At 35.7% G+C, this 27665-nt stretch overlaps 1 protein-coding gene across 2 annotated transcripts in view; it reads right to left on the bottom strand.

The window, feature by feature from the left end:
• Positions 1-27371, bottom strand: part of GNAT3 (G protein subunit alpha transducin 3) — a 60930-nt gene extending 33559 nt beyond the window's left edge. The window contains exons 1-3 of one of the 2 annotated variants that reach the window (XM_055420676.2): positions 27138-27371; positions 5420-5462; positions 1685-1826 (exon numbers count right to left, since the gene is read on the bottom strand). In XM_055420676.2, the coding sequence (XP_055276651.1) occupies positions 1685-1826; positions 5420-5462; positions 27138-27255 (303 nt within the window). In that variant the 5' untranslated portion in view covers positions 27256-27371. Of the gene's footprint in view, positions 1-1684; positions 1827-5419; positions 5463-9571; positions 9707-27137 lie in introns of those variants that run through there. The other variant, XM_055420677.2, reaches the window with a different exon arrangement.
• Between the last annotated feature and the right edge of the window lie 294 nt (positions 27372-27665).

Below are 27665 nucleotides of genomic sequence, written 5' to 3'. Positions count from 1 at the left end.
TGTTCCAAGAACTGTTATTGTTTAAAAGAAAGAAAATAAAAGAAATAGCCCTAATTCTTAAAAATATTTTTACAAAACTCCTTGCATAGGGAAAAGCACTATAACAGAAGCCAGGAGAATTGAGTTTTGCCCTAAACTCTAGTTATTTAATGCAGGCCAAATTGCTAATCCTCTTTGGCCCTTATTATTATTATTTTAAAATAAGGGATTATTTCAAGTTGTCTCTTAAGGGTCAGTTTAAAATCCCAGGTTCTTAAAAAAGCCAGGGTCTGAGTAGTAACTGAACTGTAAATGAACACTAAATCATAGAATAATAAAGATCAGAAGGATATTAGCATTGAACTCCTTCAAGTTCGCCCTTTACATGCGAAAGAAACTGTAACCTAGAGCAATATTATCTTTAACTTAGTGGAGCCAAGTTGTGGGGAAGCTAAAAATGGAAGGAACACCCGGCAGAAATCCTGACTCTGCTTTACAATTTGCCCCAAGGACACTGGGAGCATTTCTGTGCTCTCTGCTGGAAAGTGGCAGAACCAAAGGGGATTTAGGGACATGAAAGAGGTATTTTTCTTTTCATCCTCATGACTGCCAAGGGTCATTTACATGGTTTAACCTTAAACTTCTCGAGAGGAGGGGAGAGCACAGGTATCACTGTCTTCTCTATACCTACTATATCATTCCTCTCTATATTCATTGTTAGTAAAGAAAGTGAAATTCGTTCAGTTGTATCCGACTCTTTGCGACCCCATGGACTACACAAATTTTCCAGGCCAGAATACTGGGCTGAGTAGCCTTTCCCTTCTCCAGGGGATTTTCCCAACCCAGGGATCGAACCCAGGTCTCCCACATTGCAGGCGGATTCTTTACTAGCTGAGCCACTTGTTAGTATAACAAGGTACCTAAAAATTACACTGGGAACAGTTTAGTTGACATCATCCAGAGGCAATCAGCTGCTCCCAGAGAGAGTAAAGGGAAATGGGTGAGTTCTTCCTATAGAATGTACACAATCTGTTTCAGGATATGATTACTGTTCTTTGCATAATACTACAGGTTTCATTTGCTAACTAAAATAGTTTTATATGTTGGCACATATATTGCTTTCAAGTAGGAAAAATGTTTATGCATTTTAACATAAAATCTTATATATTATAAAGTATAAAAAAGACAAATGAAACTATCTGCTACCTTGTAAACAAATAATGACTGAGTATATTTATTATGCAAACATTTTCTCATACAATTTTGAATTAAAAAAATAATAATTTCCTTGTGCCACATAGTTTTTGTAATTATCATTGAACATTATTGATAGTTGTAATATTGTTATTAAAAATAAAATCTCCATGAAATGGCTCATAATTAATATAGAGATATTACAGCTTGACTTTATGGACTAGACTTGTATTTAGCAAATGTAAGTATATTTGATATAGTGTATTATTTGATACTGGGTTTCTCTGGTGGCTGATTGAGTCCTAGGAAAACAGTTATTGTAAGATGAGAGCATGCAGTCAAAAGGAAACTTTCATTTAAAGGAAAATAGGAAATCTTACACTAAACAGAATACTTTCAAATTCATGTTTTATATTCTTATTTTTTGGTGTAGATTAATGCTACAGATCTATTACGTCCCACTGTTTTATGCTTTAAACTCCACTACAGCTGTCATTATTTGCATACTTACTGCACTTCTAGGATTTACATAATCAATCTTCAGGGTTGCCATGGCTTTCACAATAGCTAGGATGGATTGCAATGTATTACTGTAAATTACTGCTTTGAACTCCATGCATTCTTGCTCACTGTAACCGTTCTTATGGATGATCCTATAATTTAAACATGAAAAGCTGTTGTCAGTTGAATAGTTGATTTTTTCTAATATTAAACACATCAATAATAATTTGCTTGCATAAAATTATATATTTTTGTTAAAAACAGAAGAATGTTACCCATGTATATGATAAATGGGAACAATTTTATGGCTTTGAGTTTTTATTTTCATTGGGATTTAATGTATTTTCTTTCTGAGCTCCTAAGATAAATACAAAGAGGACTTACCCATTTGCTCTAGATAAACTACAATTTAAAATGGGTAAATCTGAGCTTTTTACTGAGCAAGATTATTTCTTTCTGAGAGAAGGATTGTCCAGATTCCTGGGACAAAGATATACACAGAGTTCTGAAATATTTTTTAGTGTTTATAACATGATGTCTAGAGGAAATGAAGTAATTTACTATAGCATCCCCTTCTTTTCCTATCACTTAAGACACACAGGAAAAATAGGAGTGCCTGCTTTCTATTTATAACAGTAACAAAGGAGTCCTTTTAAATGGTGGTAATTACCGTCTGTTAAATCCCTTGTCACTGTTCCATGTGTGTACGTGCCACTGAGTTCTCAAAGTTGAGATGCCTAGACATTTAACTTGGCTGAACTCTTCTTTACCTTCCACTTATTCAATCAGAACTCAATTTTATTACTAGTTTTGGAGTACACACCTATTAAAAGGGTCTTTGTGTATGCTAATCACTTTATTACATTTCTATTGCATAATATATTCTTTTGTTTTTTTTAATTGCTTTTAAAATGAACTGCCTGTTCATTAGGCATTATTTAGATGAGTGATTACTAGGATTTGTGTTGCATCCATACACACAGAGGCTTTAGTATAGGGAGTTAAAAGAACACAAATGCCTCCAAAGACATTAAAACCTTCAAATTCAAATACTCTTAGTGAAAAGAGTAAAGGCAGTACCTATATCTATTATTTATTGTTTTTAATATTTGATTGCCAATACTGGCTATATTTATATTCAATACTTCAAACATGGCCACATTTGTCCTACTGTATTAAACAATTAACTTAGGTGAATAAGACAGTCAATTAAAGACTATAGAGAAAAAACTAAAATGTTTTTATGGATACATTAAGAATAAGTTCAGGAAAGAAATCCCAGTTCTTTGTCAAAAATTAAAATTAGAATATTACTTTAATTTTTAAATTTAAATGGCAATTATAACTAAACCTGGGGGCATTTAGGTTTTCTTCCTGGAACAAGTTCCTATCTCTGTTCTTTTTTCATTGAATGAGAAATACCTGTCACCAAGCAAATTAACAGCAAAGTTAACAAAATCCAGCTGTAGTGGGACTTGAGCAGCACTGCTTTTCTAGGGGCTGCAATTACTGTGAGATAGAACTCTCCATCTGCAAGTTCATTCCTAGATTTGCTCAAATTAATAAGCATTTCCTAGGCATTTTCGGCAATGTATTTCAAACACTGAAGAGAATGAATGAAGTAGAAAAGTCCTTCCCCCCTAAAAACATAGACCAGTGCTCCATTGTCCCATACAGTAGCCACACGACATGTTAATTAAAGTTAAATAAAATTTAAAAGTTAGCTCCTCGATCACCTTAGCCACATATAGAGAGCACAGATGTAATACTATTCCTGTCATCACAGAATGTGCTATTGGAGAGTATGAGATTGCAGGAAGGTAGGGCATGAAATCCTATTTTTGTACAGTATGATAATGTAAAGCAAAAAATACTGGCAGGTGGAATGAACTAGAAAGAGTGATCAACCCAACTGGGAGAGGTGGTAAGGGATCAAGGAGGATCATAAGCAGTGATGATCAGTTAATTTTTCAGGGATAAATGGTTATTTCCAGAGAGTCAAAAGGAAAAAGAAAACTTTGAGCAGAAGGATTAGTGTGACCAAATAGATGCTTACAAAGGCATAAATACATAAAGATGCTGTCCCTGACTTATTACATTAATGGATAGTACAGCTGGTCAACACACACAGCCTGATTTCAGAGCCTGCTATCTTAGCCACTAAGCTATATTGCCACCCATGGTATGCTAGTCCATAGCACCGTGTAAATTCAGCATTTCTGAGGCAGAAAGGAGGATTATGGGATTATAGGATGAAGAGATAGGTAAGAGTTGGATTCTGAAGTGTTTAAGAGTTCTAGGAGTTTGATTTTGTTAATATAGGTGAAGAGATCAATTCATGAAAGAGATAAAATAGTTTCTGCAGAGATAGCTGGTGGCAGTGTGGCTAACACAGTGGAAAGAAAAGGAGAAGTAGAAACGATATAGCATGATACCACTTTAATCCAGGTTAGCAATGCTGAGGTTCTGAACTGAAACAGTGACAGTAGGGTTAAGTGACGTTTGGAAACATAGCTTGTGTAGATGTTGCATACCTTGATTGAGAGAGTGAGGGGTCACTGTAACTACACATAGATTTATTTCTGTAGAGGCTGCTGTTGCTATAACTCATTGCAGGGGACTAAAGGACATATGGGAAGATAAATTTAATGTTTTTTGTTCTGATTTAGACCTATCCATAGACTATATAGGCAGATATTATATGCTTCATTAGCTCAAAGTGTAGGCTTTCCTGGTGGCTCAGAGGTAAAGAATCCACTTGCCAGTGTGGGGAACCCAGGTTTGATCCCTGGGTTGGGAAGATCCTCTGGAGAAGGGCATGGCAACCCACTCCAGTATTCTTGCCTAGAAAATCCCATGGACAGAGGAGCCTGGTAGACTACAGTCCATGGGGGTCACAAGAGTTGGATATAGTGACCAAACAACATCAGATTACAAATAGACAATTTCATCATTAGTTGGGATCATTCCGTCACCAGGATACATTCCAATGAAAAAGATCCTCAAGCATAGTGAAAAATAAGTTTAAAAAAATGGTTATCTTCTTCTCCTATAGCAATGATGGTCCTTTAAAATTCTCCAGCAGTGACATAGTCATGAGATTCCACATATTCATCTCCCCTTAGTATTTCATTTACTCATTTAGATATTGCATTCTTAAATTATAGCATTTTTGTGTTCATAATATCCTTATTCAGAATTCAGATCTATTAATGTTATTGTAAAGAGAAAAAAATAGAGGAAAAATACAAAAATAAATTGAAATCCATGATGATAATAACTTTAAATATGGATTTCACTCCCATGCATGCGAAATGCCAATTAAGTTAAAAATATTGTTACCTCCTAAATTCAAATGGATCGCTGACATATTTTGAAATGTTTATGGCTTATGCTCACGATATTAAGACCCTGAATCATACATATATTAATATATTTAAAACATAATTGCTTTTAGTAGTCCTCTTGTTGAGAGGCAAAATTTGAAAGAAAAATGGAAATTATAATATTACTTATCTGTTATGCTTACAGATAAAGGATTGGAGGAATATTTGCACAGGAAATATGACAGCTCTGCCACTATCTGTGGTTTAGAGACTATCAATTAGTTTTTCCAAAAGTACTTAAGTCATAGTCAAATACATGGTCTCCCGCATTGCAGGCAGATTCTTTACCAGCTGAGCCACAAGAGAAGTCCACATGGACAGACATCAAACAGTAAATGCTTAAAATAGTGGGCACCTACTTCATTTGTTTCACAATGGTACTTTTTCCGGATTCTCCTGCTCCTGCAATAGAAATATGGGAGTGTTATCAACTGATAGACCAAGTTCTTATAGACATTAAAACCTGTGGCTCTCTTCTTGTGGGTTAATCTTTTACAGACCACCCTCTTATGTAAAGGAAGAGAGTAATCAATCAGGGCTTCAAAGGTATTAATGGCTGTCAACTTTCTAAGATAGTAGCAACCCCTCTATTTTGATACGAGAGTCAGATATAGTTCTGGCCCCGAGGTAGAATGTGTTTTGTAAACCAAGAAGTGTATACCATCAGGAAAACATCAGTTAAGTTCAGTCACTCAGTCATGTCCAACTCTTTGCAACCCCATGGACTGCAGCACACCAGGCTTCCTGTCCATCACCAGCTCTCGGAGTTTACTCAAACTCATGTCCGTTGAGTCAGTAATGACATATCTATATATTATTGCATTTTGAACATAACTTTACAAAAGCTTTTCTCTCCTGAGTTTTCAACTCTCCCCTCAAATGGTTCCAAATTTATAGTCTCTCTGTGTGTGTTAGTCACTCAGTTGAGTCCAACTCTTTATGACCCCATGGACTGTACAGCCCACCAGACTCTTCTGTCCATGGGATTTTCCAGGCAAGGACACTGGAGTGGGTTGCCATTTCCTTCTCCATGGGATCTTCCTGACCCAGAGATCGAACTCGGGTCTCCGGCATTGCAGGCTTTACTGTCTGAGCTACTAGTCTCTAAATCACTCCAGAATGTGTCTTCTTATATCCTATGTGATTAAATAGCAAGGAAAAAAATAGACAATAATTTATTTCCAGAACTATTCAAAACCTATTCTGATTGAAGGATGAGCTTTTATCTTCATCATGTTTATCTTGTTACATAGGAATTTTATGTTTAAAATAGAAAGCTGCCTATAATACTAAGCAAACCTAAGGAGCCTCTGGGATAACAGCAGCAAAGGAATGAATGTCTCACAATGGATTACACATTCCTGAGAGAGGGGAAGGGAGTGGCAGTAATACCATAGAGAACCAATTGCATTTATCTGGGGGCATCTATTTAGTTGATGATATACAATATACAACTGTATTTTAGTATTGTTGGCAAACATGTAAAAAGATACAAAATTCACATGATTTAAAAATTTTAAAACATAAACTTCTAATGAAAAAATATAATTTCCTGTGCTATACAGAAGAACTTTGTTGTTTACCCTTCTATATATACCAGTTTATATGTGCTTTTCCAAAACTCCCAATTCATGCTTCTCCTCCCCCTCCCTACCCTGGCAACCACCAATCAATTTTCTATGTCCCTGATCGGTTTCTATTTCAGAGATAGGTTCATTTATTTCATATTTTAGATTCCACATATAAGTGATATAATATGGTGTTTGTCTTTCTCTTTCTGACTAACTTATGATAATCTCTGGTTGCTTTTCTGTTGCTGCAAATGGCATTATTTCATTTTTAATGGCTGAGTAGTATTCCATCATGTATATGTACCACATCTTCTTTATCCTTTAATCTGTTGATGGACACAGGTTGTTTCTATGTTTTGGCTATTGTGAGTAGTGCTGCTATAAACATTAGGGTGCATATATCTTTTCAAATTATAGTTTTGTCTGGATATATGCCCAGAAGTGGGATTGCTAGATCACATGACAATTCTATTTTTAGCTTTCTGAGGAACTTCTGTACTATTTTCCTTAGTGCTTGAACCAACTTATGTCACCACCAACAGTGTGGGAGGTTCCCTTTTCTCCACATATCCTCTCCAGCACTTGTAACTTGCATTTTAGCAATATCAGGCAACTTCTTGAAATTTGGGAATTCTGGGTTTATAAATGAGAGAAAAGCAGGGGGTCATCAAGAGTGGATAAAACCTGAATAATACAAATCTGTTCATAAAGTTTTTGTATAGAATCGCTAAACTTTAATAAATTGAGGAAAACTCAATGTTCCTCAGGTTATAATCAACATTTATCAATAAAAATGTGATATTGAAATATAATATTGACCAAGGGCCTATTAAAAAAGATCATTGAGTGAATATTTACCCTTACACTAATTTCTGTATCCTTAAGAGAAGCAAATGATATATTATTGTGAAATTGAGTCACAGGACATCTTTAAAGTCTGTGTGCTTGTTAACTCTGGACAAATTTCAAAGCAGCACTACTAAGACAATTTAAGAGATGTAAACATATCCCTTACCAGCATGGTTATCAACTGCCTTGTTTTACCAAAACTAGTATAATTTTATGGAACAAAAGTCTTATGACTTCTGGCAACCTTGAATCTAAGAATTTTATTCAAATTATGTGAAAATCTATATTGAATCAGAAGATCTTGACTACACTATCTAATTTTCTAAACCCACTGTCACACACTATTGTCCTTTCCTTGCCTCACATTTTTCCCTAGCACTTACCTCCTTCTACAAAGTAACACATTATTCACATATAGTTTTTAAATTTTCCTGTCTTCCAGCACTGCAAAGTAAATTCCACAAGGGCAAGGGAATTAGTCTGTTTTGTTCACTCACATATCAGAAGCACGTAGAACAGTGCTTAATAGTAGAATTTATGCGTTGTTTAAACTCATATAGTACTTCAAAAGTAACATTTGTCCTTGTATTTTATATCAGTTTCTTCACATTGAATGATTTCTCCTTGACTCAATGTTTTCTTAACTCTGATGAGCAAATACAACTACACCTCAGTTTAATTCTACTTCACAGAAAATTTGTTTTTCTTACTCAGAGGAAAATTTTCTTATGTTTTTCTAAGAAAATTATAAATCTGCAGCTATTTGAAAGAACTGGCCACCTTACAGGATACTGAGGAATCAAAGTAGTGAAGCTATCTATGGTAAATAATTTTATTGCTGGTGATGATTTATAGATTCTTCCTCTTGGGTAAACCTCCAGCATACTTTGCTTTATGGTTTAATGCTAGTCTTTTCCATACCACTCCGTGTGAAATTGTATAACAAAGTTGATAATGCAAAATCATCCTCAGCAAATTTGCTAATCTTTCTTCATAGACTTTAAATCTAATCAAACAAAACTCACAGATGGGGCACAACCATTTAATAAAGGCTGCCATGCGTAAGAATGAGAAATTTGAGATTAAAGCGAAAAATCACATTGAAACCTCACCTCACTTGTTTTCAGAAGACAACTGGCTATATTCTTTTCCGTGGCTAAGTGTTACATTTGTGAGGATGGGAAGAGTGATTCAGTGAGCTTTGCACAGTTATCTTGGTTTACTGGCTTTATGTAATTTTCTATTTTGCTCCAGACTGCATCGCTTTGAAAGAAAAGTTATTCAATAAGATTATAAAACTGTTCTTGGTAGTTTTTGAAAAAACTTCAACAGTAGAAGTAGACATTAGAAATCGCAGCATCATCCTACACAGCTAGAAGATTTGTAGTATATCTTACTTCTCTAAATATGTTTTCAGTTTTGCTAGATGGAAAATTGCAGACTTCTGGGGTTATGGGAGGAAAGCCAATTGGCCCAATAGAAACCCCAGGACTTATCCATTCAGATATATTTAATGTTTCATTTTCTTCAACTAGAGTGGAGGTACTGAATGAAAAAACTTTTGAGAAAATCTGAGAGATTGAGAATGTCTCATTTTTAACTATCAGTTGCATAATGGTTTAATATCTATAATTTCTACAATGATGTGAAAATAATTTAGATAATTTTCATTTAGTTTCGGTTATTTATCTTGAGAATAATAATCTGTGTAAAGATTGTACCAGCGTATGTATCATGGACAGATACACATTTGAACCACTGTTGAACACATAAACATTTTTTAAATAATCACAACTATATTTCATTAAGATCTGGCAAGTTTCCAGAACTACTTCTGATGCTAATGGGTATGTTATTATACAAAGATTTTTTTTTTAATTGGAGGCTAATTACTTTACAATATTATATTGGTTTTGCCTTACATTGACATGAATCCACCCCAGGTGTACATGTGCTTCCCTTCTTGATAACTGATCATTCAGATGTGTGTCAGATAGGCAGAATAATCACTTTTGAAAAAACAGCATGTACTCTTTAATGAAATTCTGTATGAAAACAGTATTTTCCTTTTAAAGATTTTAAAATAGTTACCTGGATAATTTCCTGCTCCATGTGGTGACTTCAGGCTTCTGTTTGAAGGCCCAGTATAGGCAACTATAGCAATATGATGAAAATTCCTGAAGAAAAGCCCATTTGTCTAAAGTTTAATTTATTTTTTGCCCCGCTGCAGTTTTTTTAGGAATAAATTGAGTCCCATTCTCACCATGTTTCTAGGTCTTAGTTCACAATAATCATTCCATTCTTGTAAGATTAGATCATGCTACACAGCCAAATATAGACGTCAAAATAACGTGTTTACACAAGCCAAGGGCATCCTGAAATAATCTGTTCCTTCCTAATTGTAATCGTGACTAATATTATTATCTGGGTCAAAGTGTAATAAGGGAATTTTTACAAGCTATTTATTTATTTCTTCGAAGTAGAAAATGTTTCAAATAATTAAATATTTAAGTTTATACTTAATTCATAAATTCATAAATTGTTTTATTCTTAATAAGTATAAATTAGAGATTTTATTCCACATTTTTCTTTGCAAATATATTAAAAAAATTTTAAGGCTACATGGTGTCTATGAAGTGAAGTATGAAGTGAAAGAGTTAGTGACACAGACATGTCCTACTCTTTTGAGACCCCATGAGTCACCAGGACCCCATAACTCACCAGACTCCTGTCCATGGAATTCTCCAGGCAAGAATACTGGAGTGGGTTGCCATTCCCTTCTCCAGGGTATCTTCCGCAGTCAGGGATTGAACCCAGGTCTCCTGCTTTGCAGGTAAGTTCTTTACTGTTTGAGCCACCAGAGAAGCCATTATAGATCTATACCTGTAACTAAATTTCACCTAAACACACTCAAATCCTGTTCACTCATTTTGTAACTTGTTAAAACAGGCAAAATGAAAATAAACCCTGATTTATAATCCTGCAGAAGTTTTTTGTAGGTACTCTTGAAATCACATAACTGTGCAGAAGACTGAAGCTTTAGAAGCCAACCATTTGTGCATGCATCTTCTTTCTATACATGAGAATACTGAATCTAGTAGAAATTATGATACTCATCTAAAGTCCTAGACCTAAGTTAAAATAACAAAATTAAGCTCCTGACTCCCACACTAATACTATCAATTCAGTTTAGTTTAGTTGCTCAGTTGTGTCTAACTCTTTGTGACCCCATGGACTGCAGCTCGCCAGGCCTCCTTGTCCATCAACAACTCCCAGAGCTTGCTCAAACTCATGGCCATTGAGTTGGTGATGCCATCCAACCATCTCAATCTCTGTTGTCCCCTTCTCCTCCCACCTTCAATCTTTCTCAGCATAAGGGTCTTTTCCAATAAGTCAGTTTTTTGCATCAGATGGCCAAAGTATTGGAGTTTCAGCTTCAGCATCAGTGCTTCCAATGAATATTCAGGACTGATTTCCTTTAGGATGAACTGGTTGGATCTTCTTGCAGTCCAAGGGACTCTCAAGAGTCTTCTCCAGCACCACAGTTCAAAAGCATCAATTCCTCAGCTACTCAACTTTCTTTATAGTCCAACTCTCATATCCATACATGACCACTGGAAAAACCATAGCTTTGCCTAGATGGACGTTGGTTGGCAAAATAATGTCTCTGCTTTTTAATATGTTGTCTAGGTTGGTCATAGCTTTTCTTCCAAGGAGCAAGCGTCTTTTAATTTAATGGCTGCACTCACCATCTGCAGTGATTTTGGAGTCCCCCAAAATAAAGTGTGTCACTGTTTGCATTGTTTCTCCATCTATTTGCCATGAAGTGATGGGACCAGATGCCATGATCTTAGTTTTTTGAATCTTGAGTTTTAAGCCAGCTTTTTCGGTCTCCTCTTTCACTTTCATCAAGAGGTTCTTTAGTTCTTCTTCACTTTCTGCCATAAGGGTGGTGTCATTTGTATATCTGAGGTTATTGATATTTCTCCTGCAATCTTGATTCCAGCTTGTGCTTCATCCAGCCCAGAATTTCACAAGATGTATCTTATTTCACAAGATATAAGTTAAATAAGCAAGGTGACAATATGCAGCCTAATATTAATCTTATAATGATGCCTTCTTTTGAATTATTAACTGGTGATTCATGGGGTCGCAAAGAGTCTGACACGACTGAGCAACTGAACTGAATGTCAATATCAATATGATGTCAAGACATAAATTTAAAATCACTTATTTTAAATTAATATGGAAGATGTGAACTTTCATAGACATATGAGTGTGCAGTTTATGGTTGTAATCTTTTGGCAGACTATTGGCATAAAAGATTTTTAGCTTTATTTCTTGTTTAGAAGCAACTCTATTTCACTCACTATTCTTCTTTCTCATTGAGCAACAATAAACTTCTCTGTCTCTTCCATGTTACAACCCATCATATAGCCTAGAGAGTGGATATTGAAATGTAATAAGCAAACTCCTGTTTTGGAATAAATGTGAGGTTGTACTCACTGCTGAATCTGGGTGTCTTGATGGAAGCTAATTTCTGAGAGTTTCCTCCTTTATAACATCGACTTTCTGATATCTATCTCCTAGGCTTTGGGTAGATTGAAATAGTTGGTACAAAGTCTAACTTACAGTGAGTTCTCAACATTCTGTATTATTTGAAGCATTCTCTACCTCTTTTCCAAGAGATGTTTCATTTATAATATGTTCAACTCCTTTCATCCTTTCTTGTGGAAAGAGACACCGTCCTTCTGAAACACTGTCTGACTTAAAATTTTGCTATAAATATAGGTGATTTTATTAAGGGTATTGATATTCTGGTTTAAGGTTGGGGGCGGGAGGAGAAGGGGATGACCGAGAATGAGATGGCTGGATGGGATCACCGACTCTGTGGACATGAGTTTGAGTGAACTCTGGGAGTTGGTGATGGACAGGGAGGCCTGGCGTGCTGTGATTCATGGGGTTGCAAAGAGTCGGACATGACTAAGCAACTGAACTGAACTGAAGATAGGGGTACAAAATAGATCTGCTCAATCCTAGTACTTATTTCTAAATAGAACACTTTTCTTAATAGACACCTCTTCTTCTTCTTCTTCTTCTCCTTTTTTTTTTTTTTTTTGGTAGCTGGATTTTTTTAACCTATATTGAGCGTTTAGCAGTCAATTTGTTTCAACTTTTTTACATCATCACTTAGCAAACTGATTTCCCCACATACTATATGGGAATACTACATGTGTATAGCTGATTTTGAACTTCAATTAAAGATATCTGCTAAATTCTGTTCATTTGGGCAAAACATTTCTGCTAGTTTAGATCACTTGGAATGCTGACTTTACCTGAAACTGTATCCTTCCAAATTCTGAATCTTACTCAAGTGGGAAATTTTGCCTTATCCACTTTCACCCAAATCCCTGATGAGAGCATTGAAGAGGAGAAGGTCAAAGACAGGAAACTGTCAGTCCATTCATCATCATAAGTCCTTGTTCAACACCTGCAGTTAATGATGCTAAACATTCCCCGTTAAGTATGACCATTACTACAGGTTTCTGTACATAATCTTTATTTTGTTAAGGGAATTGCCTTCTATTTCTAGTGTGATAAAAGTTTTTATCAAGAATGCATAAAAGAAGTTTGTTTAGTGTGTATGTGTGTGTTCATGCACATGTGTGTGCATCTCCTGTCATAATCATAATGTTCTTTCTCCTCTGATAATGTGAATAATATTAATGTTCCAATAGTATTTCAACAGGTCATTCTTGAGTTCTCTCTTATCTCTGGCTTTTTTCTTTTAATATACATTTTTACATTGTTGGAATTAATTTGGTGATATTTTGGTTTGGTGTTTGGATCTACATTCATGAAGGAGTTGGCCTGTTTTTGTCAAATTTTGTTGTTAAGTTTATCAAATAATCTATTGAGAAGGATTTCCTTTAAAAGTTTATGATTTTAAAGTGATCTGCTCATGAAGTATTTGAAAGAATTCATTTGCAAAATAATATGGATGAATTTGCAGATATATTAGTCTATTTTATCAGAAAAATAATATTCCAATGTACACTTATTTCCCCCAAGCTTTTAATTTTAATAATCTTATAAACTATGTAATTTTGAGAAAATAGTACATAAGATACCTATATTTTATTCCCTTCACTTACCAATTATTAGCAGTTTGTCCTTTGTATTTTTTCATATATATAAATTCACACACACACATATATACATGTATATCTGTCTTTATATTTATGCTTTCTTTTGTTGAACCTCTTGAAAGCAATCAAACATTTCACCCACAAATATTTCAGAATGCAACTTCTAAGAATCGGTCATTGTCCCAGAAAATCACAACACTATTTTCATGCTTAGGAATATCTATACAAATCTAAAATATTATATCAAATATACTCCATATTCATATTTATTTGGTTGTTCCAAAATGTTTTTCAGACCTTTTATATTTCTTGGATCCAGGATCTAATCAAGTCTTACACGTTTCCTTTGTATATTATGCTATTTAAACTCTTTATTTAGAATGTTTCCCATGTTATACTGCTGTTGTTATTTTGTTTTCATAACTGGCATTTTTCTGAAGTCTAGGACAGTTTATTATATAATGTCCAATATTCTGTATATATATATATATATATATAGCTCAGACAGTAAAGCGTCTTACAGTGCAGGAGACCCGGGTTCAATCCCTGGGTAGGGAAGATCTCCTGGAGAAGGAAAAGGCAACCCACTCCAGTACTCTTGCCATGGGGTTGCAAAGAGTCGGACACAACTGAGCTACTTCACTTTCTTTCTTTCTTCTCTTATCTTTTTAATGTACTTCTTAGGCTAAAAAGCAGGAGGGGAACCAATGAAATATATAATTATGCGATATTTCCCACACAAGCTTGCTTTAGATAGAAATGTGGATGATAGAAGGATGGATTGATAGAATTTATCTAAGTGTTCCTTAGTTGGGGAACAGTTATGCATTTTGTATGAATTCTTCAAACTAAGTCCTTGGTTAATTATACAGTTGGCCTTTATATACTGTATATCTGGGAAAAGGAGAACAGGAATTGAATATATCAAATTAACAGCTCTCACTTGAATTACCCCTCCTGATTTCTGGACCCATATGTTCAATAGATATCTCCACTTGGTTGTTCTCCAAACAACACAAATTTGAATGTCTCAAATGACTACTCTCTTTGTTTTGTCCCCAACCTAAACTTTGTCCTGTATTTCACATACTGATGAATAAGATAATCACTATTCCTTCAGTTCAGTTCAGTTCATTTCAGTTGCTCAGTCGTGTCCGAATCTTTGCAACTCCATGAATCACAGCACGCCAGGCCTCTCTGTCCATCACCAACTCCCGGAGTTCACTCAAACTCATGTCCATCGAGTCGGTGATGCCATCCAGCCATCTTATTCTCTGTCGTCCCCGTTTCCTCCCACCCCCAATCCCTCCTAGCATCAGACTCTTTTCCAGTGAGTCAACTCTTCGCATGAGGTGGCCAAAGTATTGGAGTTTCAGCTTTAGCATCAGTCCTTCCAATGAACACTATTCCTTATTCTGCCCTTAATCATTTTTCTGACTTTACAGCCACAGGCAGTCAAGTCACCAAGTTCTATTATTTTGTCTCATAAGGTCCCTCAAATCTCACTTTCAAACTTGTAATTTCTGCCTTAATTTACAATCTTATCAAGTGTTTGCAGAGTAGTGACAACTTCCTAATTGGCTTACCTACCTCAAGCACCTGCATAAAGTCTTTGTCTTATAGCATAGCTTGGCTAGTCTTAGACAAAAAAATCCAAGTATTATTATTCTCATTTACATTTCTAAAACTCTATCAAAATCTTCATTGACTTAAAAAACAAATAACTTATTATATGGCATACATGTTTTTTTTTCCAGTTCTTTGCAAATGCCAAATGTATATCTGTGCTTTAGTCACCATAACCAACGTACAGAAATGTTTTAGGTTCCCAATTCTGTCATTCTTCCGTGCATTATGCATGTATTCTTTTCTGTGCTAGGATTTCAGTGAAGGACAAAAGCAGACATATCCACTGTTTTCATAAAATTAGAATGCAGATACTAATTTAAAAATGACAGAGATAAAAATGAAAGCCTTTGTTCTCCTATAAACTAATGTGTGATCTTAAAAATTGAATTACCTCAGTAAATTCTCATTTTGTTCTCTATATAATGAAAATACTATTTCATAGCATTTCCTTGTAGATGGAAAACCATAAGAGAGTAGTGGAATAAAAGAGAAACATGAGACCCATTCTATCAGAGATAAGGCTAGAACTAAGCTTTGTAACAAAGATTGATCTTTGGACAATGAATAGAGAATGATTACAAAGAAAGGGATTAAAGAAGATTGAAATAATAGAGTGAATATAATGGAAAAAAATATAATGAAGGGCCTCATTAAAAAGATGAAGTTTGAGGATGAATGGACATTAAGATAAACTCGGAGAATGATTGCTAGATATCCCAAAGTGTAATCAGATTATTGATAAATAACAATTGTTGACTAAAAAAAATGTACGATGTGAAAGTTTGAGTTAAGTTTTATTTGGGGGCAAAATGAAGACTATAGCCCAGAAGATAACATTTCAAATAGCTTTGAGAAACTGCTGCTCCAAAGAGGTAGGGGGAGAGTCATTATATATGTAATTTTGGAGAAGGGGGAGTACATGCAATCAAGCACGCAGGTTATCAGGGATCTGTGAGAGATCATTTTTTGGTAAAGAGGCGAATGAATATACAAGTTAGATATCAATTAACTGAAGAGGATGGAAACAGTATAGCAACAGAAGCAATGAACATAGACTAGTTTGAGAAGTATTTTAGTATAAACACATTTTAAAATATAACTATATAAGGTGAATCAAATGAGCTTTATGGAATCAAAGAAAAATCTCTCGGTGACTGGGATAAATATCATTCTATGCCAAGAGGAAGGAGCTAGCAGAGAAGAACTTTGAAAGTGACAAAGGGGATAATTCATAAAGCAAAATTCTTAAAATATAGAAGGGGATACAATTTATAGCACAAAGGCTGAAGTTAGCCTTAAATGAGAATGGAATACCCCAAATTCCTTAAAACTAGTTAAAGTGGAAGAAAATGAAGGAAAACTTAGTGAGTTTGAAGATGATGTTTGATGACTGTCTTACGAGCAGTGGTCATCTAGGGTGAGGTGGAAGGAGAGGAGATTGTAGATGAAAGTGATGTTGGAAATATAGAAATAGTTGCCCTTTGGATTATTTTAATAGAAAACTACAAATAAGTAAAGTAATTATTAGCCTGGCTAAAGTTAAAAACTCCCATTTGAATGCAGAGTTCCAAAGAATAGTAAGGAGAGATAAGACAGCCTTCCTCAGTGATCTGTGCAAAGAAATACAGGAAAACAATAGAATGGGAAAGACTAGAGATCTCTTCAAGAAAATTACAGATACCAAGGGAACATTTCATGCAAATATGGCCACAATAAAGGACAGAAATGATATGGACCAAATAGAAGCAGAAGATATTAAGAAGAGTTGGCAAGAACACAGTGTGGTGTGATCACTCACGCAGAGCCAGACCATCCTGGAATGTGAGGTCAAGTGGGCCTTAGGAAGCATCACTATGAATGAAGCTAGTGGAGGTGATGCAATTCCAGTTGAGCTCTTTCAAGTCATAAAAGATTATGCTGTTACAATGCTGCACTCAATATGCCAGCTAATTTGGAAAACTCAGCAGTGGCCACAGAACTGGAAAAGGTCAGTTTTCACTCAAATCCCAAAGAAAGGCAATGCCAAAGAATGCTCAAGCTACCGAACAATTGCACTCATCTCACAGACTAGCAAAGAAGACTCAAATTCTCCAAGCCAGGCTTAAACAGTTTGTGAACCATGAAATTCCAGATGTTTAAGCTGGATTTAGAAAAGGTAGAGGAATAAGAAATCAAATTGCCAACATCCGTTGGATCATTGAAAAAGCAAATGAGTTCTAGAAAATCATCTACTTCTGCTCTGTTGACTATGCCAAAGACTTTGACTGTGTGTATCCCAACTGTGGAGAATGCTTCAAGAGATGAATATAGCAGCGCACCTGACCTGCCTCCTGAGACTCTGTAGGCAGGTTAAGAAGCAACAGTTAGAACTGGACATGGAACTACAGACTGGTTCCAAATCGGGAAAGGAGTACATCAAGGCTGTATATTGTCACCCTGCTTATTTAACTTATGTGCAGACTACATCATGCAAAATGCCAGGCAGGATGAAGCACAAGCTGGGATCAAGATTGCTGGAAGAAATATTAATAACATCAGATATGCAGATGACAATACCCTTATGGCAGAAGGTGAAGAACTAAAATGCCTCTTGATGAAAGTGAAAGAGGAGACTGAAAAAGTTGGCTTAAAGTTCAACATGCAAAAAATAAGTTCATGGCATCTGGTCCCATCACTTCATGGCAAATATATGGGGAAACAGTGGAAACAGTGGCAGACTTTATTTTGGGGGACTGCAAAATCACTGCAGATGCTGAGTGCAGCCATGAAATTAAAAGATGCTTGCTCCTTAGAAGAAAAGTTGTGACCAACCTAGACAGCATATTAAAAAGCAGAGACATTACTTTGCAAACAAAGGTCCGTCTAGTCAAAGCTATGGTTTTTCCAGTAATCATGTATGGATGTGACAGTTGGACTATAAAGAAAACTGAGCACTGAAGAATTTATACTTTTGAACTGTGGTGTTGGACAAGACTTGTGAGAATCCCTTGGACTGCAAGAAGATCCAACCAGTCCATTCTAAAGGAAATCAGTCCTGAATATTCACTGGAAGGACTGATGCTGAAGCTGAAATTCCAATACTTTGGCCACCTGATGAGAACTGACTCACTTGAAAAGACCCTGGTGCTGGGAAAGATGGAAGGCTGGAGGAGAAGGGGACGACAGGATGAGATGGTTGGATGGCAACACCGACTCAATAGACAAGAGTTTGAGTAAACTCTGGGAGTTGTTGATGGACAGGGAGGCCTGGTGTGCTGCAGTCCATGGGGTCACAAAGATTCAGACACGACTGAGTGACTGTACTGAACTGAAAGTTAAAAACAGGAAATTGTCAACCAGGAAACTGAGAATGATACATCATTTTATTCCACAGCACCTGGGAACGAAGGAAATTAGGTGTTTACATGGGACCAGGATCAGCACGAAAGGCTGAAATGATGTTAAATAATATTACTTTGGAAGAAATCAGTTGGTAACAGTGTTGTTAGAACAATAATAAGTGGAAACTTTGAGGAGTTATCCAGGTTTGAGGTTGTGAATGTTAATTAAGATAGAGGATTAGGGTAAAGAATATTTTAGACTTTTAGGAGGGACACAGGTAAATTGGTCAACTTTGAAGGGAAACGATATGAAATCAAAGATAGAATTCAGTAAGTGTGAACAAGTATGAGATGGCAAAGAATCATATGCTGGTCAGGGAGTGAAATTTCTAGATATCTTAAAAGGAAAACAATTCTAAGTAGCAAATTATATTTGAATATAAAATATTGAGGCAGAAATTAAACCTTTGAGTTCTAGTTTATTGACTATCTGGTGATGTCCATGTGTAGAGTCTTCTCTTTTGTTGTTGGAAGAGTTTGTTTGCTATGACCAATGTGTTCTCTTGGCAAAACTCTGTTAGCCTTTGCCTGCTTCAGTTTGAATTCCAAGGCCAAATTAGCCTGTTACTCCAGGTATCTCTTGACTTCCTGCTTTTGCATTCCAGTTCTCTATAATGATAAGGACATCTCTTTTGGGTGTTAGTTCTAGAAAGTCTTGTGGGCTTCACAGAACCATTCAACTTCAGCTTCTTCAGCATTACTGGTTGGGGCATAGACTTGGATTACAGTGATATTGAATGGTTTGCCTTGCAAATGAACAGAGATCATTCTGTTGTTTTTGAGATTGCATCCAAGTGCTGAACTTTGGACTTTTTGTCGACTATAAGGGCTATTCCATTTCTTCTTAGGGATTCTTGCCCACAGTAGTAGATATAATGGTCATCTGAGTTAAAATTCACCCATTCCAGTTCATTTTAGTTCACTGATTCCTAGAATGTCGATGTTCACTCTTGCCATCTCCTGTTTGACCACTTCCAATTTACCTTGATTCATGGACCTAACATTCCAGGTTTCTATGCAACATGGCTCTTTACACGATCGGACTTTACTTCCATCACCAGTCACATCCACAACTGGGTGTTTTTGCTTTGGCTCCGTCTCTTCATTCTTTCTGGAGTTATTTCTCCACTGTTCTCTAGTAGCATATTGGGTACCTACTAACCTAGGGAGTTCATCTTTCAGTGTCCTATATTTTTGCCTTTTTATACTGTTCATGGGTTTTTAAGGCAAGAATACTGAAGTGGTTTGCCATTTCCTTTTTCAGTGAAATACGTTTTGTCAGAACTCTCCGCCATGACCCGTCCATCTTGGGTGGTACTACACAGCATGGCTCAAAGATTATATTGTTTGCAGCCAAAGATGGAGAAGCTCTATACAGTCAGCAAACACAAGACCAGGAGCTGACTATGGCTTAGATCATGACCTCCTTATTGCCAAATTCAGATTTAACTTGAAGAAAGTAGGGAAAACCACTAGACCATTCAGGTGTGACCTAAATCAATCCCTTATGATTATACTGAGGAAGTGACAAATATATTCAAGAGATTAGATCTGATAGGCAGAGTGCATAAAGAACTACTGACAGAGGTTTGTGATATTGTACAGGAGGCAGTGATCAGGACCATTCCCAAGAGAAAGAAATGCAAAAAGGCAAAATGGTTGTCTGAGGAGGGCTTTCAAATAGCTGTGAAAAGAAGAGAAGCTAAAGGCAAAGGAGAAAAGGAAAGATATACCCATTTGAATGCAGAGTTCCAGAGAATAGCAAGGAGAGATAAAAAAGCCTTCCTCAGTGATCAGTGCAAAGAAATAGAGGAAAACAATAGAATAGGAAAGACTAGAGATCTCCTCAAGAAAATCTCTATACCAAGGGAACATTTCCTGCAAAGATGGGCACAATAAAGGACAGAAATGGTATGGACCTAACAGAAGCAAAAGATATTAAGATGAGGTGGCAAGAATACACAGAAGAACTATACAAAAATGATCTTCATGACCCAGATAACCATGATGATGTGATCACTCACCTAGAGCCTGACATTCTGGAATGCAAAATCAAGTGAGCCTTAAGAAGCATCACTACAAGCAAAACTAGTGGAGGTGATGGAATTCCAGTTGAGATATTTCAAATTCTAAAAGATGATGCTGTGAAAGTGCTGCACTGATTATGCCAGCAAATTTGAAAACTTGGCAGTGGCCACAGGACCGGAAAAGGTCAGTTTTCATTCAAATCCCAAAGAAAGGGCAATGTCAAAGAATGTTCAAACTACTGCACAACTGCACTCATCTCACACGCTTAGCAAAGTAAGGATGAAAATTCCCTATGCCAGGCTTCTACTGTGAAATATTCCAGATGTTCAATCTGGATTTAGAAAAGGCAGAGGAACCAGTGATCAAATTGCCAACATCATTTGGATCATTGAAAAAGCAAGAGAGTTCCAGAAAACATCTACTTCTGCTCTATTGTTTATGCCAAAACCTTTGACTAAGTGGATTACAGCAAACTGTGGACAATTCTTAAAGAGATGAAAATACCAGAGCACCTGATCTGCCTCCTGAGAAATCTGTATGCAAGTCAAGAAGCAACAATTAGAACTGGACACAGAACAGACCAGTTCCAAATTGGTAAAGGAGTATGTCAAGGCTGTATATTGTCATCCTGTTCAATTAACTTATGTGCAGAGTACATCATGCGAAATGCCAGGCTGGATGCAGCACAAGCTGGAATCAAGATTTCCATGAAAAATATCAATAACATCAGATACGCAAGATGACACCCCCCTTATGGCAGAAAGTGAAGAAGAACTAAAGAGACTCTTAATGAAAGTGAAAGAAGAGAGTCAAAAAGCTGGCTTAGAACTCAACATTCAAAATAATAAGATCATGGTGTCTGGTCCCATCACTTCATGGCAAATAGATGGGGAAACAGTGGACACGATGATAGACTTTCTTTTCTTGAGCTCCAAAATCACTGCAGATGGTGACTGCAGCCATGAAATTAAAAGACGCTTGCTCCTTGGAAGAAAAGCTATGACCTACCTAGACAGCATACTAAAAAGCAGAGACGTTACTTTGCAAACAAAGATCTGTCTAGTCAAAGCTATAGTTTTTCCAGTAGTCATGTATGGATGTGAGAGTTTGACTATAAAGAAAGCTGAGTGCCAAAGAATGTCTTTTTGAACTGTGGTATTGGAGAAGACTCTTGAGAGTCCCTTCGATTGCCAGGAGATCTAACCAGTCCATCCTAAAGGAAATCAGCCCTGAATATTCATTGGAAGGACTGATGCTGAAGCTGAAACTCCAATACTTTGGCCATCTAATGTGAAGAACTGACTTATTGGAAAAGACCCTGATGCTGGGAAAGATTGAAGTCGGGAGGAGAAGGGGACAACAAAGGATGAGATGGTTGGATGGCATCTCTGACTCAATGGACATGAGTTTGAGTAAGCTCCACAATTTGGTAATGGACAGGGAAGCCTGGCGTGCTGTATTCCATGGGGTCACAAAGTCAGACAGGATTAAATGACTGAACTAACTCTAGTTTATTATCATCCGAGTCTAATACACAGAATGAATATTTTTATATCTTGATGAGTTTTACCTTTACTTTCAGCTGACTCCCACTTCCTTAGAGGCATATTCTACGTTGATATATTTGTAGGATAGTTAAATAAGGAGATGGATTCTGAATTTGAGTATAAATCTTAACTGGAAGTGTATTTTATATAAAATTTATCACGGAGACTTTATACCATCAAATGTTTCACTACCCTCTTTCCTTTTTAATTAGTGGAGGGGTAAATAAAGTCGCTCAGTCGTGTCTGACTCTTTGCGAGCCCATGGGCTGTAGCCAGGCTCCTCCGTCCATGGAATTTTCCAGGCAAGAGTACTGGAGAGGGTTGCCATTTCCTTCTCCAGGGGATCTTCCCAACCCAGGGATCGAACCCGGGTCTCCCACATTACAGGCAGACACTTTACCATCTGAGCCACCAGGGAAGCCCAAATAAATTGTGTTAACTCATGTTGCTTATCTGAATATTTTTAAAAGTACAGTATTGCTCTTAAATCAATAATTAAGGTTTGAATGTATCAAATGAATATAAAAATGCTCTGTGATATAACATGAGATGTTCTGTTACATTACAGTTAATGACAGTTATTCTCAGCAAGATGGTATTTAATCTCATTAACAAATACCATAAGTTGACTAAGTATGGAATGCCTTAATGAATGGTTTACATCTTTCATGTGAGGGACTTGTGAGTCTGTTAATGTGTCCTGATTATTAGATATATATTAATCTAAAATAAATGCAAAATGTTTGTCCATACAGAAAAGGGACACTGTCGAGAGCTATTTGATGCTGCCAAATGCCATTAGTTATAAATAAATACAACTGTAAATATTTGACTTTTCCTCTGAAGGTTTCAAATTGCTATGGTGCAAACAGTTGCTCTGGAGACAATTTGAAACTCTCCAAGTAGACTGTTTCTTTCCACTTTACTGAAAAACAATTTTAAACATTTGTTCAACATTTGTACAAATAGTAAAAATATTTGTACACCCAAATGACTGATATATTTATAAAAATAAGATATTGTAAAATATTTTTAAACAAAATGTATTAATATGACAAAGAACGATTTTAATTTAAAAAAATTGGAAACATTACTCAGAAATAGCTTCTACATGTCGTTCACAAGATTCATATCACTGGTTATCTGAAAGAAGTATTTTTTTCTTCTAATTATGCTTTGCAAATTTTAATTGTAACATAATTATTCCAGGGCACCTGTGTAAGTGATCACATCCACAGAAAAGCATTGACTCTACTGGTGTAACCGAAACATAAAATAGAGCTTCTATACTCGATGAACTTATACTCTAGCCAATGACTGAGGAACACCTCCAGTTTTCTGCATCCTTTCCCATTCATATATAGAAATACTTTTAAAAATAAAAAGACCTATTTAAACAGAATACAAGTAAGAACTTTGATATAGCATGAGTCTTATGTCCTCTTTCCTCTTGATATGCATAAAAGGATGAACATATGTATATGTACATTGCATTACTTGATAATTACATAAAATTAGCCACCTCATGCAATGAGTTGACTCACTGGAAAAGACTCTAATGCTGGGAAGGATTGGGGACGGGAGGAGAAGGGGACGACAGAGAATGAGATGGCTGGATGGCATCACTGACTCAATGGACGTGAGTTTGAGTGAACTCCGGGAGTTGGTGATGGACAGGGAGGCCTGGTGTGCTGTGATTCATGGGGTCGCAAAGAGTCGGACAGGACTGAGCGACTGAACTGAACTGAATGTATATACACATATACACTAAAAATGATACTGTGATGTTTACAGGATAGCACATAGAAAAATAAATAAATGGTTTTAGAATTAAAGGAGTAGAGCACCAGTATTGAGTAGTGCATGACAGTGCTGGAAATCACTGGCTAAAACCTCATTACAATATCATAACTGAAAATTCTAGAATGAATGAGGCAAGGTTTCAGATATGAGGAAAAAGCAAAGCTCTTTTTTCCCCTGTACTTTGGAGCTCTGAATCTATCCAGCTCACGTGATGAAAATTTGTAAAAGTAAAAAAAAAAAAGAAGTAATGTGTTAAATAAATAAATTGGAACTGAAATTTGAAATAATAAATATAAAGAAAGGAGATAAAGGAAAAACAGAAACATGAACCACAATGATCTCACAATGAAAAGACAGGTATTTCTTTTGAATGGAACTGAAATGTAATCAAACATCTGTAAATTAAGATTTTTTAAAAAACTTAAATAAAATTAAAAAATAAAGTAACATAGGAAATCTACAAAAAAGAACAGCTTATACATTAGCATTTGTTTTTTCTTACTAAAATGTACTCTTTCTGGGACACCTTTACAGGCTAATTAAAAAAACAATACGTTCCATGGCATTATTGTCTTGATAGCAGTTTTATCAAATATGCCAGGAATGTATGTCATCTCCAGTGTTTCCTAGAAGCCTGCTTTTTGCTATAGAAACAGATTTGGCATCTCTTGTATAATTTTACTGAATGTCTGAAAGGTGGAATAAAAGGGAGTCTGTCTTCAAGGTGATCCTTTAGTTGTAAAGTGCACTTTGATATAGATAGCTCTTCAAATTAAGTGAAATCTTGTGTCCAGTGATACCAAATAGTACATCTACTCCACAGCATATGTTAACTTGGAAAGTTGTGTTGTGTTTAAGCACCTCGAAATTCACTGTATAACAAGAGGATCAACATAAATAATGAATTCTGTTGAAAATGTTTTTTTCAGATTTCTATAAATTTAAGATTTCTGTTTTTATAAAAGTAGAGCTAGACTCAAGTTCTGATTCTACCAAGGCTCTCCTGGTTGCTCCCACAGGACATACAATCATTGCTTAAAAACAGTTGTTCAGACAAGACTGATGAATGAGAATCATTGTTTCAATGATGGGAGAAATTAGATTTCATTAGTGAGGGAATTTGAGGGTGGGAAGGTTTATTTTGGTTCTACTGAATGCTTTTATGTATTAATGAAGCCAAATTGAACATAAAAATAATAGGTTAGATAATTTGCTTTCAGTTCAAAACATGAGACTTGAAGCAGAGTTATTACAAGATTTTATTGTTTTGAACTTTGATAACTTCATCATTAGATATAGAACTCATATGACTTTCTTGATGGCTCAGGCGGTAAAGGATCTGCCTGCAGTGCAGGAGACCCGGGTTCAATCCCTGTTTCAGCAAGATTCCACTCCAGTATTATTGCCTAGAAAACCCGATGGACAGAGGAGCTTGGTGGGCTATAGTCCCTGGGGTCACAAGAGTTGGACACGACTTAGTGACTAAACTACCACATAGAACTTATACAGAGTCCAGAAGGGAAAACTTAGTCAAGGGTTTGAAATATCACTGAATAGGGAAAGCTACAGAGAATTTGATTCATCTGTGTAAATAAGATGTGATAGAGAAGTTCACTGACATATTGTTGGAACCAAATGAATCCAATGTATGGTAACACTGGAGGTGAATTTATGCAATTGTGATTGTCTTAGGATATTAAAAAATGTAATAGTACCACTAAAGTTCTTTGTATATCTTCCATCATATTACCCTTTCCTCTTTATGTAGCCCATCACTTTAATTTAAAAATAATTCATATATTGAAAATATCTATTCTTTTGAAATTTATTCAAACATAGGGATTCTCTGTGTATTGTGTTACTAGTCCTGTGCCATGGTTCTTAGTACAAGAGGGACAAAGAATGTACTTGCTGGAATGTTTGGTGTTCCCTCTCATCTTTTGTTTTCTCTATGTCCGCTTATTACTTTCACTCTTGATCAAAGTCTCAGAATACTCGAGCGTTAGGGAAGTTGCATTTGGTGGTTTCATAAGAGCTGACCCCTGCATCTTTCTAACTTAGCAACCTCTCTTGGCAGTTATTTGTAAGTGCTGTGGGTGTGAGGCCTCAGGATTTGGGCGTAAAGAGAGAAAACATTTCCTTTCCTTGAAAGAGCAGGTGGTGGGAATCTTATAGTTGGTTTCTGAGATACTCTTGCTACTGGGAGCAAATCAGACATGGTAAAAGAAGACATAGACACAAATGAGAATATTTTGTTGTGTGAAAGATTCACAATTCTGAGATAAAATGGAGTGCTTTTGTGTATAATGAAGAGCAGGAGGAACATATGATTAAATTGAAGTTCTGGTTTTATATTCTTTTCATAGGTCTTTGTTTTATTTCAAAATCGTATTTATCTTCTAGGGACTGTGACATGTTTAGAAAAATGCATGATGTATAAATTATATTCATTCTTTCAGTTCATTGTACATTTATTAAATTCGTAGTTGTAGTTAGTGTGCTGAATTTTGAGGGAATAAAAAATAGAAGAGACATAATTCCTGACGTAAATGAATATTTAAATATCCTAAAAGGATTTAAATGGAGTATTTTTCAATTATACAGAAAGTATTCAGAAGCCTGAATAATATTATTAGTATCTTTTAAAGTACTTTATCATTACTCTGTAAATAACTTGACTAATCGGTTTTAACAGTATAAGTAATTAAATAACATATTAGTGTTAATTCCAAACAAAATATTTCTAAACAAAATAACCTAAATCTTTGTAACATGTAATTAAAGGATTTTTTCCATATTAAAAAGTTGATATTCAGAAAATTACTAGAGTACAATAAAATAATAAATGTCCATGAGTTTTTTAATAATAAAAGATTACTGGCATAGAGAAATTGAGTCATCTAATAAATATTTGTCTCTCTGCTTAATAAAAGACATGCAATAAAATGCTAAGCAAAAAAGTAAATATTTACGAAGCACACATAAAATCAATTTCAAAACACATTTTCGTAATAATTCTCCCACATGGTAATACCCTTGAAATTAAAGTTTGAGAAAAGTAAATACATCACAGTTGAAAAAATAGCAGGGTTTTAAAGGCAAAAAGAAAAACGGATATTACCTAACAACAGCAACTTTACAGTTCTTGCATCTCGCTCAGCATCTTCCTGAAGCTTTTTCTCCAATTCTTTTGATCTTTTGGCTGACTCCTTGCTCTCTGAACTAATTCCACTTCCCATCTTGTAGTGTTAGATGCTTGTCAGTTTATTTGCTCAAACTTTTTGGAATGTAGAGCGCAGCTGGTGCTCTGGTTTGGACATAGGATGTAAGAGCAATGCTCTGCTGAAGTACCCAACAGCCCATTCCCTCATTTTCTAAGACTCTGCTTTGACTAAGGAGATGCTGTCACCTGACAAAGGGTAAAACCACACAGTCCAATGGCAGCTAAAGAGAACATTCATTATGCTTTCAAATTAAGTGTTTACTTCTGGCACTCCTTCAAACCTGCTCATCTTCCTTAAAGAATAGTATATAATAATGTAGAAAGTTATGAAAATCTGTACACTAAAGATGATCTGAAATGGACAATTTAAACAGTGTTTATCACAAATAGGCAATCTTTATTGCAAGATTTAAAGTTATAATTACA

Source organism: Moschus berezovskii, chromosome 3, assembly GCF_049115385.1.
Source record: "Moschus berezovskii isolate FMDL1 chromosome 3, NW_MosBer_1.0, whole genome shotgun sequence".
NCBI lineage: Eukaryota > Metazoa > Chordata > Mammalia > Artiodactyla > Moschidae > Moschus > Moschus berezovskii.
The sequence above is the reverse complement of the archived record's forward strand: the minus strand, read 5'-3'. Positions and strand labels throughout refer to the sequence as shown.